The following is an 18458-nucleotide window of genomic DNA, read 5'->3' as shown; positions in this document are numbered from 1 at the left end:
GAGCCTTGGAAGTGACAGTGGCGAGACGTCCGCTCACGTACTCTGGAGATGTTATACGGAGAAGCCAGTCCCTGAAAAAGGGCAGCAAGTTTGGTCAAGTGACAGGATGTCGGACAAGAGGAAGTTGCCTGATTAGATAGATTGACACACTGTCTGCAATACTGGGCTTCAACGAAACAATTGTGAGAAGGCTGGGGGGCCAGTCAGTGTTTCCATCTGTTGTGCGCTGGGTCACTCACTGTGAGTGAAAGCGAACATGACGGGCCCTAACCGCCGCCACAACCACACAGACGCGTCACCGACTTTGCTCCTCCAGGGAACCCACTCTAAGACAAACACCAGAAGAAATCTTTCGATGAGAAAGAATTGTGTTGAGGAGCGCATGCTTTGATCTGGAGCATATGTTCTTGGCAGTGGTGGTGAAGGTGCTGCTGCTGCTCACAGTTCTGGGTTTTCCAGAGGTCAAGACTCAAGCTGTCAACCCAAGGTGTTGCCCTGTTGTCACCAACAGAAGGCTGAACGTAGACAACAGGCAGTAGAACAACACTACTCACAAAGAGCTGAGACCTAGCAAGGTCAGCTTCATTTGTGGTTCCAACCGCCCGTGGCCAGCAGGCTCCATCCCCACTGTGAGAGAGAGCAAGGCTGGCCTTCCACACACACCCTTCTTGTGCCACCACGAAAGGATCCCGTTCCCTCCTCACTAGGGGCAGATACAGGAATGGGTTGCCCATGGCCAGAGTATGCACACACAAGGAGGGGGTTTTCCAATAAGGAGAGGGAAAGAGGAAAGAGAAAGGGACGGCATTCCCAGATTCCATCCTTCAGGGTTCATGACGTCTGTGTAGGTCAGTGGTTCTCAACCTTCCTCATGCTGCGACCCTTTCACACAGTTCCTCAGGTTGTGGTGACCCCTGTGTGAGTCTGGGTCCATTAGAGAAACAAATCCACAGAAACTCATATGCATAAGAGAGAGTTTTATATAAAGGGTAAGTGCATATCAAGAAAACATCCCAACCCAGCGCTGCCCAAGCCCACAAGTCCAACATTAGCCCATATGTCAGACACCAATCCACAAAGTCCTCCTTTATCCCACAAACAGACGCAATGAAGCAGACTGCAGGAGGAAAGTCACATCAGTTACTATGTAAGCATCCCAGCGCTGGCAGGGGTCTCCACATAGCTACTCCAGCACCCAGGGCTGCATCGGGGTAGGTCCACCTGGCTTCTCCTTGGGGGTGACTTGCAGGAAGTCAGCCTTGCCAACTAAAGCAGGGAACTGGCTAAGGCAGCTGCACCCTGGTCTGTCCATCACAAAGCAAGAGAACTGAGAACTCAAAAGGCGAGGCTCACTGAGCCATTTATCTCTCCGCCCTTCAATTAACCCCACATGTGTTTATCAGCCAGGTTGGTACAATAAACATTAACTATCTCACCCCCAACCATAAAATTATTTTCATTGCTACTTCATAACTGTAATTTTGCTACTGCTATGAGCCAGGTGGCCCCTGTGAAAGGGCCGTTTGACCCCCAAAGGGGTCTCAACCCACAGGTTGAGAACCGCTGGTGTAGGCAGTCCGGCGGGGGTGGGGGTGGAGGGGGTGTTGGAAAGTTGCACTCTGTACTGCTTCCTATTTTCCCAACACAAGCAATCCACCATAGATGGCGCCCACTGGGGCGCATATCAGAGGGCGGACTTCCGGGGCTGTGGGCATTGGACTGAGCACTGTGATTTTATAAGGGCTCATGAGCACGTCCCTACTTGTTCTTGAGCAAAGCAGCCCCTTCCACAGCCACTGACCTTTTCCACCTTTCTGCTGCGCTGCCAGCAGACATGTTAATGAGTGCCAACCCGAACAGAGAGGGCCCTTCTTCCGTTGGGTGAGGTACACACCTGTTCTCTGGAAACTGGAATGAGACCATCTCATTTCATTTGAGGACTGAACATCTGTCAGATGGTAATGACATTCAGTCCCCAGCAGTCTGGGCCCCATGTGAATTGGCTGACCTAGATTGCCCTCTTGAAGCCCTTTTAAATGAATTCCTCACTTCCAGCTAAGCCTGGACTCCCTCCACGTTCAGCCCAGGGCTTTAGGAACACTGCAATCCCTCCCATGTCTGCTTTGGTCATATTAATTTTCTCCGTCTGGATAAGAAAAGGCAGCTTCCAGGAGGCACGCCATGTCATTACACAGTTACAGTAATTGGCTGAAAACGGACAGTGTTAAACAGCGACCTTTTCCTGGACCACCTCAGAGCTCTGCTTTTGTTGGTATGAGAAACAGAAGACAGGGTTGCCTCTAATTTTTTCCCTTCCGTTGAGCCTCGGCTGTGTGAGTCACAAGGACTTCATCCTAAGTCATTTGGTATTACTGTAAATTAAGTGGGGGGAAAACCTGAATTGAAATTATTGTTGTTTGGGTGCCGTGGAAGCTCTGTATGTACTGTGGAAGGAAACACTGCCCAGCCCTCAAAATTGTTGTCATGCCATTGTTGCCGCCCTTTGTCAATGCATCTCACCAAGGGTGTCATCTTTCCTCGCAGACCCTCTGCTTTCGCAAGTATGACGTTCCTCTCAAGGACTGGTCTCTCCTGACAACGTGTCCAAAGGTGAGACCACATCTCACCATCTTTACTGCTAAGGAGCATTCTGGCTTGTCTTCCAAGGAAGTTTCGTTTGTTCTTCTGGCAGTCCATGTCACTCGCAGTCTTCTTGGCCAGAACGATAAGTTCAACGTGTCAGTTCTCCTCAGTCAGGTTCACTTCAGTCTTTGGGGTGACAGTTTTGCTCATTAGCTCCTTAAACAGACCTTGCAGAGCTGATTTAGCCCATGCAGCATACCGTTTCATTTCGTGACCGCTCTTTCTAGGAGCATTCATTATGGATCCAAGTAAAGTAGGAACCTTGGAAACTTCAATCTTTTCTTCATTCATCATGATGTTGTCTAGTCGTCCAGTTGTGGGGATTTTGGTTTTCTTTACATTGAGTGGTGATCCATACCGAAGGCTACAATCTTTGATCTCCATCCGCAAGTACTTCCAGCCCTCTTGGTTTTCAGCAAGCAAGGTGGTGCCAGCTGTGTATCAAAGGTTGTTAACGAGCCTTCCTCCAAGCTTGAGATCACGTTCTTCTTCTTAAAGTCCAGCTTCTCAGATTGTTTACTCAACATACACATGGAATAATATCGCGAAAGAATGCCACCCTGGCACACACCTTTCCTGATCTTAAACCATGTACTATTTCCTTACTCTGTTTGAGAATAATTGCTTCTTGTGTACAAATTCTACATAAATACAATGAAGTGTTCTGAAATTCCCATTCTTCACAATGTTATTCATAGTTTGGTATGATCAAATGCCTTTGAATAGTCAATGGAATACAAATAAATATCTTTCTAGTTTTCTTTGTTTTCAGCCAACATCCTTCAGACATCAGCAAGGATATCCTTCATTCCATGTCCTCTTCTGAATCCGGCTCGAATTTCTGCAAGCTCCCTGTCAATGTACTGCTATATTAAAAAATTATCTTAAAAAATTTTACTTGCATGTGATATTAATGAAATAGGTCAATACTTCTTGCATTCTGTTGGGTCATCTTTCCTTGGCATGGGCACTAATATGGATCTCTTCTAATCTGCTGACCTGGTAGCTGTCTTCCAAATTTCTTAGCATAGAGGAGTGAGTGCTTCTCGTCCTGCATCTATTTGTTGGAACATTTCTATCGGTATACAATTCCTGGACCGTCATTTTTTGATAATTGCCTTTGTGTAAGTCAGACTTCTTCCTTCAATACCATTGGTTCTTGATCATACGCTGTCTCTTTGAATGGTTGAATGACACCCAATACAGTGACTGTTTGCCCTCCATCTTCTTTTGATGAGTTCTGCACCAGTCAATCGCTTGCCCATGGCACCCTTCAAGATTGCAGCCGGAGGCCTGAGGTTTTCTTCTGTTCTTTCAGCTGAAGATACGCTGGATGCGGGCTTCCCTTTCGAGTTTCTAATTTCAGGCCTTTGCTTACTTCATTACAATGCTTTATGTTGTCTTCTAGAAATTTCCTTTGAAATTTTCTGCCTGCATTTTTTGCTTCATTTTTCCTTCCATTTGATTTAGATACTTTAAGCTCAAGAACAAGTTTCAGAGTTTCTTTTGACATCTACTTTGTAGTATACAATTAAAATAGTAAAAATTGAAATTCTTGTATTAAAAATTAGCTAACCTTGAGCATTATAATCTTTTCAGATCCATCGATAGGGGACCAAACTGATAATAGCAACTCAGAAGATTGGATCAGGCAACTTTAGTGGGGCAATAAGTTTATGTTAATGGAGGAAGAAAAAGGATAATGGGAATAGTTGCATAACTCAAAGAAAGTATATATTTTAAGCAACAACAAATTAAAAAAAATATTTTAAAGCATTTTAAAAAAAGATTGAAAATAAACCATACCAAAATGTCAATTGGGCTTTATTTGGCTGAAGCAGCTATGGCTTAATGTAATTATTTTCTACACTTGATCTTAGCCAAAAGGCTGAGAAGCGATAATGTAACTATTTTCATAGCTTCTTGTGACCTGTACTTTTTGTTTTCTCATTGTTCTTTAAGAAAGCTGTCTTGCTTTTAGAGTAAAATTAAATTTTATATTATATTAAAAAATAACTTGGCATTCAACCCTTTCTCTCTGAGTCATCAGAAGAAGTTCCAAGGAGTCAGAGTTTATTCAATAAAATCCTATCATTATTATTCTCTTTAGTTAATTCCATCTATAAGGAAGCACGATCACTCATGCCTCCTCTGTGGTTTGTAAAATCATTTAAGAAATGGAGACTGCCAGGCTCCCAAAGGATAAGTAATACTCCTTTCTTTGCAAAAGGAAACAGTGTTTGTCACTGGGGATGAAGAATGGTGGAAAGAATGCAGGAGATCTAGGTCAAGTCCTGTGTCCAGCTCTTCCCACCTACACAGTCAAAGTTACCCAGGTGATCCCAAGTGTAATACCTTTCTTTCAAATCGATGTGCTCACAAATGTAAGGGTTGTGAAAGGCGAGTGACGGGTCGCAGCACTCTCTCCTATGAGAGAAGACCTGCTCACTGGAGGACAGACCGTAGGTAAACTCTGTGTCCAAAGAGACTGAAACCTGCCCTCAGCCGTAGAGTAACCACTGTGAGAGGATGGGATGGTGGCATGGAGAGCTGAATAGAGGCTTCAAGGGGTGGCTCAAGAAGACGGAGTTCAACTTATAATAAAATGTGCAAAGACCTTGAGTCAGAAAACCAAAAAAGGAGTAACACACTGCACAGATTTCAAACTAAAGGAACTGAGGACATATTCGAGGATTGGAAAATATAATATAAAAGGTAGCCAGTAGTCTGCAGAAAGATTTGGGGGCTCAATGCAAGTCAAGTGACTTCAGCCTTGGCATAACAGCTCTCTGAATAATTTATGATTAATCTCCTCAGCCAGCCTGAGCTTAGGTTTTATTGCTATTATCTCCGCTTGACAGAAGAAAAATGGAAGTTTACAGAGATTAGTGACGTGCCATCTACACCAGGCTGTAGATGGAAGAAGAGAGCTGCGATCTTGTGTGAGTTTAACAAGCATGCTTTTATTGGATAATTCAAAGTATCGAGCATTACTGCAGGGGCCCTGGTGGCATAGTGGTTTCACATTGGGCTGCTAATTGCAAGGCCAGCAGTTTGAAACTACCAGCCACTCCTACTCCTGTAAGTAGTTACAGTCTCGAAATCCACAGGGCCAGTTCCACTCTGTCCTATGGGGTCACTATGAGTTGGAATCAACTCAATGGCAGTGAGTTTGGAATCTGAATACTGGAGTAGGAGCCTTGATGGTGTAGTGAGTGACGTGCTGAATGGCTCACTACAAGTCAGCAGTTCAACCCCACCGGCTTCTCCGTGGGAACTAAATGAGGCCTACAGCCTCAGTAGCTCCGAGGGGCAGTTCCAACTCACCCTATGGGGCAGTACCTTTGGGCAGGAGCATTACTGCAAGTATCCTGGGTAACAGTGGGTTACTCGGGCTGCTAAACAAAAGGCCAGCAGTTGGAACCCACCGGTTACTCCCAGGGAGGAAGATGAGGCCTGCTGCTCCGGTGAAGATGTACAGGCTTCAAACCCCAAAGTAGTTCTATTCTATCTGATAGGCTCACTATCAGTTGCAATCAAATCTCTGACATCCAGTGAGCATTACTGGTGGAATTCCCAGAGCGTAAGTGGTTAAGTGGCAAGCTACTACCTGAAATGCTACTAACTGATCTGCCCAGAGGCACCTCGGAAGAAAGGCCGGGTGATCTAGTTCTGAAAGGGCCTCGCCTTTCAAAATCCTATGAAGGGCAGTTCTACCCTCAAACACTTGGGGGTGCCATGAGTTGTAATGGGCTTGATGGCAGGGGGTGAAATAGGTTTATTGAGTTGTAGTTAACGCATCACAATCATTCCATCCTGGTAAGAAGGGTTGGGCAATCATCACCACAACCAACTTTGGGTTCTTGGGTGGTACATCTGGATGCACTGGGCCACCCCTGGACAGACAGGCCTGGCGACTGACCTCAGAGTGCTATGGAGCACTTCCCTGTGACACATGGGCTCCAGACTTGAGGGGACAGCAGCTAGAAAGCATTACAGAGAGCATTTCTAGGCAGGGTGACTGGGAGCAGCGTGGCTTCATTGGCGGGACACAGACAGAGAAGAGAACATAATCAGTATGTGCCAGTTGGAGGCATTGACATTGGATTCCCAGTGAACACGGTAGGAGGCAGCGGATGTAAGGGAGGGAGATTGGCTCGGAGCCAAGCACTTGGAATCGTAGCTTCGTTCAAGCAGCGGAAGCAGACAGCTTTCTAGGGAAGAAAGCGGTCAAGGGCCAGGCTCAGAACACCCACAGGAGGAAGCAAAGCCACAATTCAGAGATATTTTTGAGACATCTGGTGGTATATTTAGCCCCCAAAATGTCTTAGTCATTTGAACTCTTCAAAGAGAATATTATAAAAACAAAATCTGTTACCAGATGGTGGAATGTGGGGGAAAGAAAAGGGATTTAAAGAAAAGACCCTTGAAGAGCTGTAGTTTGTGTTCTTGGCAAAAGACCCTCGTGTTGTTATTTGGGGAAGGAAGATGTTTGTGAATTACATGACCACATAAAAGCATCTGAAGTCTGTAAACCTTATGATTTATATCCTGCCTTTTATTGGGCTTAATTGTATCCACATTTATGAGCGATTTCACAGAGATGCAATGTATCTTAAAGCATCGTTCCAGGCCTTCCTCCCTTGCATCCATCCTTCCAAAGTCTGGATGCATCCTGAGTTACCGTGAGTTAGTATGGCCCTTCTAGGCATATGCCTAATGTGTATTCTAATTCTGGACTTAGAGCCTGTGGCTAGAGTCCTGCTTTGGAGGGCATTCTTTATTAATGGACAGGAATGGGGTGGGATTAGGGCCTGACCCCTTTGTTTCCATGATGGCATTTTTAAAACCCCAAAGCTCAGTCTGGCTCTCCAGGTGAGCAATGTGTGCGTGCGAACTACATGGTGGTCCCAGTATATATCCCAGGAAACCAAAGGTGTGGCTGGGTTCACACTCTAGACCAGGGGTCCTCAAACTTTTTAAACAGGAGGCCAGTTCACTGTCCCTCAGACCCGTTGGAGGATTGGACTATAGTTTTTTTTAAAAAAAAACAACTATGAAAAAAATTCCTATGCACACTGCACATATCTTATTTTGAAGTAAAAAATCAAATGAGGCAAAAACACCCAGAGGGCCAGATAAATGTCCTCAGTGTGGCTGCATGTGGCCCACGGGCCGTAATTTGAGGACATCTGCTGTAAACGAACAAAATCGAACTCACTGTCATTGAGGCGATTCTGATTCATCCTGGGTTTGAAGCAAGCCCCATCCCTAGTTTCCTAGGATGCGTACTGGGACCACCATGCAGTACACACACACACACACACACACACACACACACACACACACACACACACACCCCACCTCACCTGGAGAGCCAGACCTCTATGCCCTGTCTGAGCTTTGGGAAAAACAAGAGGACCTGCTGTGACTTTTGTCTTCTTGGGTCTGGACCCTGAATTTGGCTCACCTCTGCCTGACCTTCAGATTTGGACTGAACAGCACCCACCTGTGTATAAGACATTTTCTCAAAGTCCCGTGAGTTCGGTGGGACACTGCAGTGAATTACAGAACCCAGGGACACCAGGGGATACACTCCAGGAGGAGGTGACGGGGGGGGGGGGTGTGCATGGAGCAGAAGAGCATCTTGGAAGAGTTGGACATTTGGGACATCATTAATGCCCATCTCCTGGAACCAGTCTGGTATTCATTCTTCTAGAAGGAATTAGTAGTGCGTGTACGCGCGCGCACACACGCACACAATCATGACCTTACATTCCAAACACGGCATGTGTGCATTACAATGTAGGTGCATCATCTTGCCTTATTGTTAAGGGCTGAGGTATCTACAAACTCAGGACACAAAGTGGGGAGCAGACAAGTGGCACTTGCTTGGGGGAGGGGCTCAAACCCATTGCTTAGTTGGCTTGGACCCATGGCCACTCCATGTACCCCAGAGTAGAGGGCTCCCTGGGATCTCCTGGACTGTAATATTTGTGATCACAGATTGTCAGGCCGTGAGTGTGTGTGTGTGTGTGTGTGTGTGTGTGTGTGATATTGCTGGGAGGGTTGGCCCTTAGGTTAGTGTTGTGTACTGTCAGAACACCCCCGTGTGCAAGGGCAAGAGCGAGGCCCTGCTCCTGCACCAGCCTCATAAGGGTGCTCATGACTGAGCCCATCGTGGCAGCCGTGGCCTCAATCCATCTCATCACGGGTCTTCCTCTTCTTTGCTTTCTAATTAACCAAGCAAGATAGCCTTCTCCAGGGATTGGTCCTTCCTAATTGATTCCATGTCTACCATCCTCGCCTCTAAGGAGCATTTGGGCTTCCCTTCCTTAAGCAACAGTGGTTAGGAGTCACGTACAAACCCCCGAAACTAATGGTCTCATAGAACCCCTACCAACAGGTAAGTTCCCTAACACTGCCAGCTACGTTCCTAAGTCTCCCTCTTGTGCAGGGATCCTTACCTTTTCAGTGACACATCACGGTTCCTCCTGTTAGACCAGGGGTTCTCTACCTTCCTCATGCTGTGACCCTTTCATACAGTTCCTCATGTTGTGGTGACCCTTCCCCCAGCCATAACATTATTTTCGTTGCTACTTCATCACTGTCATTTTGCTACTGTTATGAATCAGGCGACCCCTGTGAAAGGTTCATTTCAATCCTCAAAGGGGTCGAGACCCACAAGTTGAGAACCGCTGCACTAGACGATTTATCTAGAGAAGGATAGACTCTCAGTTACCATAAATAGCCTTTCAAGGAAAAGGGAGAAGATATGGGTTGTAAAAACACAAAATTGAAGGTGAGGAAACCTTGAATTTCTTTCCTGTTTCCTCTCCTGTCTCCGGTGGCTACTGAAGCTGCAGGCTGTCCTTTTGCATCAGCCCCGTATGGTTTGAGTGATTTCATGGTGTCTGTGTTGAGTCCGCTTTCTCCCCGGGACGCAGGGGGGACTGGCCTGCTCCAGCTGACGGCACTTTGTGTGTGATCATCTATTGAAGGGGAAGCCGGGGAAAGAACTGGGGGTGGAATTGCGTCTGGAGAAGCTCTTTGCACTTTCAATTTTCTAAAGCACATCCTGCTTCCTTCCCTACCATTAACCTTCACCAGGAGCGTGTCAATCACAGGCCTCCAAATTTATGTCATCCGCCAACGTCAGCTGGCAAGCAACTTGCCTTTTCACCAAATATCATGAGAGGGTAAATGCAGTGCCCTGGAACGGTGTTAGACACTTACTGGTGGTCTTCCAATGACCTTCAGTCTTTTGTGAGTTTTATTGTCTCATACGTTGTTTGTGGTTACTGGCCTCACCCTGACCTAACACACACACAAGCACAAATCGCCGATTGCTGAAAGCTACCGCCCTCTCCCCCGCCCGTTTAGGGGAGGGTCAAATCAATGGAATGGATTCTAGGCTTTGTGTTTTCTTTGAAGAGATTCTTGGTACTCAGGGATTTAAAGGGGTTACACACTCATCCTTGTGTGCTGTCGTGGTCCTTCTGGCATCAGAAGCTTTGAGTCTCCACCTTCTCACTGTCGAGCTGTGGTGGAGGGAGAAGAGGACTAGGTACTCGGTACTAGAAACGAGGCATTCCGGGCTCTCTGGCCTCGGCCAACCTGAACCGGTGCAGGAGAACACAGAAGAGAGCCAGGCTCTTGGGGCAGCCAGTGTGGACTTCTCTGTCCTCTTCACCATCTGAAGAACCGACAGTCTTGCCCGAAAGGCCCTGATGTTTGTTCTTAAGGACCCGAGCATGTTAATAGTCCCATCCTTGATCTGCGTGCGTGTATCCTGCACACATTTGGAGGAAGTACTTTGCACGGAATGTGTGGCCCTGCCTAGGCCTGGAGAAAAGGTGGGGTCTCACTTCAGGGGGTGTCCATGCTCTTCCACATGAGAACATGAATGGACCGGCACTGATGAGCCTGGGTGAGATGCAGGCCTGCCTTAGTTAATGTTTTCACTGCTTTCAGTGAAGCTCTTCAAGAAAGATGAGCCAGTGCCCTCTGGTTCACGAGAGATGTGTTTCCCTTGGTTTTATCCATGTTTTGAATCAACCGCCTTGATGGTCAGCTTAGTACATTGCTTTTATGGAGATGCTCTGATGATCTCTTGTCTTTTTGTGCTTGATCACAATTTTAGTGCCAACATACTTTTGGACGATCAGTTTCAGCCCAAACTCACAGATTTTGCCATGGCCCACTTCCGGCCCCACCTTGAACATCAGAGTTCTACCATCAACATGACGAGTAGTAGCAGTGCACATCTGTGGTACATGCCTGAGGAATATGTCAGGCAGGGCAAACTTTCCACTAAAACGGATGTCTACAGCTTCGGAATCGTAAGTACTAACCACCGGCTAACAAAGGATGCTTTGTTACCAAGAATATTCTAATATCTAAGAACAAATTCTTTTTGAGGCCTTAACTTACAGACTTGCTGATTTCCCGCCATGCATTGTCTGACACATGAATGCGGTATACTAAATCAAGTAATAAATTTGAAGCGATGAATTACACTAAGCTTTGTTACGGCTCACAGTTGCAACTGCTCCTGGAAATGCATTCATACATGGCCTAACATGCTGTCTATTCCTGCCAGGTAATGATGGAAGTTCTGACAGGTTGTAAAGTGGTGATAGAGGATCCCAAGCACATCCAGCTGGTGAGAACGTCTTCGTCTCTGGGTCTGTCCCTTGGGAACTTTCCTGCTGGAGTTCTACAGGGTGAACTTGTCTCCTTCTCTTCCTAGAGGGATCTCCTTATGGAACTGATGGAGAAGAGAGGCCTCGATCCCTGCCTCTCCTTCCTAGATAAGAAAGTAGACCCCGGCCCTCGGAACTTCTCCGCCAAGCTGTTCTCACTGGCTGGCCAGTGCGCTGCGACTCGGGCCAAATCAAGGCCAACGATGGATGAAGTGCGTAGACACATGAGTTTGCCCAAAGTTGAGCTTACAGAACACTGGACCATGTAAATTTCATAATTGCATACCTAAGTGAACATTTTTCATGATGAAGCAAATCCAGCCCCTGGCATACAAGTCCAACCTAATAGTTGTTCCAGATCAGAAAGTCCCATCGTTTGGTCCCTTGATAAGCCAGAAAAAGCAAACCAGTTGCCATCAAGCCTATCCCAACTCACAGAGTTTCCAAGGAAGCAAATAGCCTCGCCTTTCTCCTGTGGAGGGGCTGGGGGTTTGAACCTGTGGTGAGCGGCCCGGGGTTTTGCCAACTGCACTCCCAGGGTCCCTTGGATGGAACTAAGGCAGCATATAAGATTTAGTGGAAAGACTTAGTGAGAAGTTTGGGAGAATATTTTATTCAACCTTCATTAAGAGATCTGGCTCCTTTAGCAGAATTCATTTTTATTCACGTGTCCATCAAAATAATAATAACCCATGCTCATTTACTTGCCCCCTTATTCTACAAAAATTATTGAGTGCCTACTTTGTATTTGCCCTACTCTGTGCTAAAGATCTTTTCACATTCCAGAGGGGTGGTGAGAACAATACACAGGGAGTTTCAGTACTTGAGATAAACCTTACAAGAGATAGATGCCCAGGCTGATATTGGAGTATAGCCCCCTATGGAAGTCAAGGACGTTGCTTGAAGGAGGTGATAGCTAAATCATGACCCGAAAAACAGGCTGAATTTAGGCAACAATGAGATGTTTCAAAGGATTTTTGATAGTATTGTCGGGTAAGCTTGGCACTGCTAACAGAAAGGTAAGTGGTTCAAACCCACCAGTGGCTCCTTGGGGAAAAGATGAGGCTGTCTGAGCCTATAACACTTACATAGCCTCTGAAATCCTATGGAGGGTCATTATGAGTCTAAATCGACTTAATGGAGGTGCATTTGTTTATTTGCTTTGTAAAGATGCTCATTCCATGGTGCTAAGATCACAAGCAGTTTAGCATCAGGGACATGGGGTGAGGGAGGGGAAAGACCAGAGGGTTAACGTGAAAGACAGTGTGATCGTGGGGTGAATTGGTTCTCGAAACATGGGTTTTATCCTGAGTCCTTTACAGAGCCATGCAATATCTGAAACAGGAGCTGGCTCCATCAGACTAGAGCGGTGGTTCTCAACCTTCCTCAGGCCGCGACCCTTTAATGCCATCATTCCTCAGGTTGGGATGATCCCCCCCAACCATGAACTTATGTTCATTGCTACTTTATCACTATCATTCTGCTACTGTTATGAAGTGGGCGGCCCCTCTGAAAGGGTCATTCGATGCCCAAAGGGAGCGCAACCCACAGATCGAGAACCACTGCCTTAAGCCACAGGGTCTCCAATAGGGTTGCAGATCCAACCAACAGGGGAACTTTTAACGTACAAATCCCTGAGCCCTAGCCCCCAGATTTTTTGGAAATGACCCTCTTCAGGATGGGTCTAAGAAAATGGTATCTTAAGAAAGTCTCCAGGGTAATTCTGAACACGTGAGCATGACAGACTGGCTCTCGTCATCCTTTCCACCCACCCTCGACCCCTTATCTCATGGATGAAGGAGACGCACTCAAGGGCACCAGACTAGTTGTACCAGGTCTCGGACGAACATTCCAGCCTCCTGATGTGCAGTTCAGGGCCCTTTCCTTCATACTGTGCTTCAAGCCATGTACTCTACTCGTCATTAAAATGAAGAGCATGGGCTAATCTTTGGGGGCATTGGTAGTCAACCAAAACCCAAACTCAATGCCATCAAGCCGATGACCACTCCTTGTCTTCCGTGCCGGAGACCGTTTTCAAAGCTCCCATGGGGAGCTGCCAGGAGCCTCCCCGTGCAGGCTTGTGGTTTGCTACGGTGCTGAATAAGGCATCAGAGGAGCATCCAGACGAACACAGGTTAGGACGGAAGGCCCGAACATCCACTTCTGAAAATCAGCCCATGAAAACACTTTGGATCACAGTGGTCTAGTCTTCAACCAGTCACAGGACCGGCATGGGACCACACAGCATTTCATTCTATTGGGCACTCAGCTGCCATGAGTTGAAGGGCAACTTGACACTAAGTAATACCAACAGCTAATATTTATCATTCTGCTGAGTTCAAAATTCTATAATTAATTTTTTTCATGACAGTGAAGACATTTTCCAATAAGAAGATTAAAGGGAGACTCTGGATAGGGCAAGATATGACAAAATAACAATCTATAAATTACCAAGGGCATATGAGGGAGGGGGGAGTGGGGAGGGAGGGGAAAAAAAGAGGACCTGATGCAAAGGGCTTAAGTGGAGAGCAAATGCTTTGAAAATGATTAGGGCAAAGAATGTAGGGATGTGCTTTATACAATTGATGTATGTACATGTATGGATTGTGATAAGAGTTGTATGAGCCCCTAATAAAATGTAAAAAAAAAGAAGAAGATTAAAGGGGGTGGGAAAGATATGCAAGTTTAACTCAATGTCCGTTTCTTTATTAACTTAGGTCCTAAGTATTCTTGAGCGAACTCAGGCCAGCTTGTATTTTGCGGACGATCCTCCCACATCACTCAAGTCCTTCCGGTGTTCGTCTCCACTTTTCTTGCGTAACATCCCAAGGATTCCCATGGAAGATGATGAGAGCCAGAATATCCACTCGCTGCCTCCTGATGCAGACAGGAGGCAAGAGAGCGGGACACAGAATATTCCTTTGGAATGCAGCCAGTCTGAAGTTACATACCTGGGCTTCGACAGGAAGTCCGCAAGCAAGAGAAACAAGGATACCTGCAGTGTGTCCAGTTCTGCGTGCGCAGGAAATGTGTCCCCAAAGCATGAAGCTCCATCCCAGGACACAGCAGCCTCTGATGCAATTACGGATGCTCCTTCAGACTCTAGAGGTGGTCCACACGGGAGCCGGCTGGACACAGCGTGTTCTTCTGTGTTTTTCTGGCAGGAATTCCAACAACAGTAAAAAGAATAGAGCTGAGTCAGCAGTCAGTACATATCCGCTTGGGTAGAGATTAATTTCCTCCACTGGTAATGCCCAGAAGACGATTTGATGATAAGCTTGGGTGATGCAGATAAACAGTACAGACAATTCCACTCTTTCCTTCCCAACCTCCAAAACAGAGTGACTTCAAAAATCGTTTCAGCAGGATAATTTCCTCAGAATCAAATCCAAACCAAATTGGAGAGAACCATTCAAAAGCATTTGAGATCATGGGCTCTGTCTTCAGACACGCAGAATACACAAATCCAAAGACAAAAGGTCTAAGTTCTCCTGTTTTTCCCAGCCAGCCACCAATGTCAGTCTCTCTCCTGTTGGATTTCCGATCCGGTTTTGCTTATTTGGCAAGTTCCCAGAGAGTGTCTCATTTGGAAATCAATGCCTTTGGAAAAGAATGACCAGTTTGCTTATTTGGACTGGCCCTCCCTTTGTTTGTGGCCATCCGTGTCATGGTCAGGCTCAGCCTTGTGATGAAACGGAAAGTACACTCACCGCCATCAAGTCCATCCCGACTCCTAGCGACCCCACGGGACAGGGTCGATCTGCACCTGTGCGCTGCCGAGACGCTAACTCCACGGGAAGAGCGAGCCTTGCTGTCTCCTGAGGCGCGGCTGTTGGTTTCAAGCTGCTGACCTTCCTGACCAACCTCTCTGTTGCTATAAACTCTCATGACAGTTGGCTACATACAGTTGATTCTCTTTATATAACTTTAATAAACTTAGAGACCCATTACTTTCTTTTTCACTGCAGAATCTTGTGTCCCTGAGAAATTTGCTACTCACAAGGGCCTTGGTCAGCATTGGATTTGGACTGGACTTTCCAGCACTGGGTCTCTGCCCACATGGAATTCCTACTCATTTCCCAGGGTCAGCAGAAACACCACACCACCCAGAAAGCTTCCCTCATCTCTCTCGTCAGAACTACTCATGGTGTCAATATTCCAATACCAAAAACATTTTTTTCAAAAAAAATTTTCCTGGTATGCATTTGTCATTTTCTGAATTGTACCCACATTAAGTGTGCCAGCTTTGCTCTCTTGTGAATGATTGTAGACTTCCTGTATTGGTTTTCTCTGACTGCTGTAATCAACCCCCACTGGCTTAGTGGCTTCAAATATCATACATGTGTGATTTCACGTTCGGAAAGTCTGGGATCTGGAGGCTCCAGGTGAGAATCTGTTTCCTTGTCTTTTCTGACTTCTAGAGACCACCTGAATTCCGAGGCTATGGTATCTTCCTTCATCTTTGAAGTCAACAGCACCGAATCTTCAAGTCTCCCTCTCCTTCCCTCCAACCTCTTCCCTACCCTCTCCCCCCCTCTCTGACCTCGTTTATCTCTTTCTCTTACTCTGGATCGCCTGCTTCCCTCTGAGAAGAATCCCAGTGGTTGCACTGGGCCTCCATAGATGATCGAGAAAGGAAACCCATCCCAAGATACATAGCCCAGTGTACACATCCTGTCTCCTTGTGGGACGCAACAGACCCAGGGGGGACTGGGATTACCACATGGACTACTTTGGACGGTCATCACTCTGTGTTCCCTACTCCCTGGTGTGTGGAGACCATCTCTCCAGGGCCTAGCATGCTATCCTACACAGAATAGGGGTTTCCATATACCATATATACTCAAGTATACGTCGAGTTTTTCCAGCACATTTTTAATGCAGTTTTTGTGGTAAAATTAGGTGCCTCTGCAGATATTTGGGTCGGCTTCTACTTGAGTAGATACGGTATGTTCAATTGAATGAGGTGAGCCCACACAGTAAAAGCATCCATCTCTAATGAGCATCGCTGAGCAGCTGAACACAGTGGGGATAAGGGTGACCTTCGCCATGATGGATGGAAGCAATTTTTCCAGGTGCGATGTAGACTCCTCAAGTACAGGAAGATTGTAGAAAAAGGAGCAGCCTCTAGATTTCTGTGCATCAGGGGGAACAGGCGTGCACCTCTTCTTTTTGGTGGGTCAGTAACCAACAATCCTAGATTTGAGTCTAGAATCCACAGTAACTAATCAAACAGTCAGGGGCCAGGTCACTTTAATAGACCCATGCTCAAAAACAGGTCTGAGCTTTACGGCGGAAAGCACTGTAAACCTTAATCTGGTTAACAAGTCCAATTAAGACCCCGATAAACAGTTGAGAGAAGACATACTCCCAGTCTCATGTGCAGAGTGCTGTTGACGTTCCCTCTGCTCACCAACGCTCCCAAACTGCCCATGTGTTCAAGCTCATAAGGGCACTAAGGAAGCCCTGATGAGCACCAGGCTGAGCTATGACTTAAGGAGTCATGTAGCACAATGATTAAAGCACTTCACTGCAAACCGAAAGGTCAGAGGTTCGATCCCACCAGCTGCTCTGCAGGAGACAGATGTGGCAGTCTGCTTCCATAAAGATTACAGGCTTGGAAACGCTTAGGAGCAGTTGTCCTACAGTGTCATGATGAGTTGGTATCAACTTGATGACAATGGTTTGGTTTGAACTTTTACACAGCACAAGAGTAACCAATTAGCATTGTGTTGCTTTAAATATGCTTAGTCACTTTAAAACTGTGGTTTCACACTTTAGCATGCAGAGTTTATGAGGGAGAGATTGCTGGGTACTCAGAATGTTTGCGAGAGACCCAGATTGCTGGGCCTCACTGGTTGTTGATATCATAGGTCAGAAATCATTTAGATATATGCCTATCTCAACAAAGGCAAATGCTGTTACATACACAATCGAACAATAGTGGTGATCCACGAGTAAATGTTGCAAAGACATGCAGGCTAGGCAGGTGGGGGAGGAAGAGTGGGATGACACCTACCAATATGTACATATGTTTGACAGAGGATACTCATATATACACATACATATTTACTTTGTTGCAAGTATATCTATGCACGTGGCAAGGATAAAGGGGATGCAGCCATAAGAATTTCTTAGACCAGTGGTTCTCAACCTTCCTAATGCCACAACCCTTTAATGCAGTTCCTCATGTTGTGGTGATCCCCCCAACCATAAAATTATTTTCATTGCTACTTCTTAACTGTCATTTTACTACTTGAAAGTTAGTTTATTGTGCCAACCTGGTCAATAAACACACGTGGGGTTAATTGAAGGGTGTTGGGATAAATGGCTCGTTGAGCTTCGCCTTTTGAGTTCTCAGGTCTCTTGCTTTGTGATGGTTGCACCAGGGTGCAGCTGCCTCAGCCAGTTTCCTGCTTTAGTTGGCAAGGCTGACTTCCTGCAAGACATCCATAAGGAGAAGCCACATGGACCTACTCTGATACAGCCCTGGGTGCTGGAGCAGCCGCGTGGAGACCCTTGCCAGTGCTGAGATGCTTACATATTCACTGACTCGGCTTTCCTCCTGCAGTTGGTATCATTGCGTCTGCTTTGTGAGATGGAGGAGGACTTTGTGGATTGGTGTTGGACATATGGGTTAATGTTGGACTTGTGGGCTTGGGCAGCACTGGGTTGGGATGTTTTCTTGAGGCACAGTTAACCTTTATATAAAACTCTCTCTTATACATGAGTTTCTGTGGATTTATTTCTCTAAAGTACCCAGACTAATACACTACTGTTATGAGTCAGGCAACCCTATGAAAGGGTCGTTCGACCCCAAAGGGGTCGCAACCCACAGGTTAAGAACCGTTGTCTTAGACATAACCAAACACCTTGAGGGAATGATTCCCTGAGCTAGCGGGATCAGGCCCGTCATCTCAGAGAACACCAGAACCAGTTAGCATAACATAGTTCACAAAGACGATGCTCCACTAATTTGGTGAGTAGCAACTGGCATCTCAAAAGCCTATGAGCAGCCGTCTAAGGTGCAGGTCTGGTTTCTCTTCACCCAGAGGGAAGAAAAAAGAGGAAACACACATGGAAGCCACGAGTCCAGAGGACTAATGGGCC

The 18458-nt window shown here is 46.3% G+C and overlaps 1 protein-coding gene across 4 annotated transcripts in view; it reads left to right on the top strand.

The window, feature by feature from the left end:
• Window positions 1-18074, top strand: part of IRAK3 (interleukin 1 receptor associated kinase 3) — a 61241-nt gene extending 43167 nt beyond the window's left edge. For 3 of the 4 annotated variants that reach the window (XM_075551326.1, XM_075551327.1, XM_075551325.1), the window contains 4 exons: window positions 10787-10985; window positions 11246-11308; window positions 11396-11560; window positions 14066-18074. In XM_075551326.1, the coding sequence (XP_075407441.1) occupies window positions 10787-10985; window positions 11246-11308; window positions 11396-11560; window positions 14066-14530 (892 nt within the window). In that variant the 3' untranslated portion in view covers window positions 14531-18074. The remainder of the gene's footprint in view (window positions 1-10786; window positions 10986-11245; window positions 11309-11395; window positions 11561-14065) is intronic. The other variant, XR_012784897.1, reaches the window with a different exon arrangement.
• Window positions 18075-18458: the final 384 nt, after the last annotated feature.

Source organism: Tenrec ecaudatus, chromosome 6, assembly GCF_050624435.1.
Source record: "Tenrec ecaudatus isolate mTenEca1 chromosome 6, mTenEca1.hap1, whole genome shotgun sequence".
In the NCBI taxonomy this organism is placed as follows: domain Eukaryota; kingdom Metazoa; phylum Chordata; class Mammalia; order Afrosoricida; family Tenrecidae; genus Tenrec; species Tenrec ecaudatus.
Note: the sequence above shows the minus strand (reverse complement) of the source record. Positions and strands in the feature narration are given on the sequence as shown.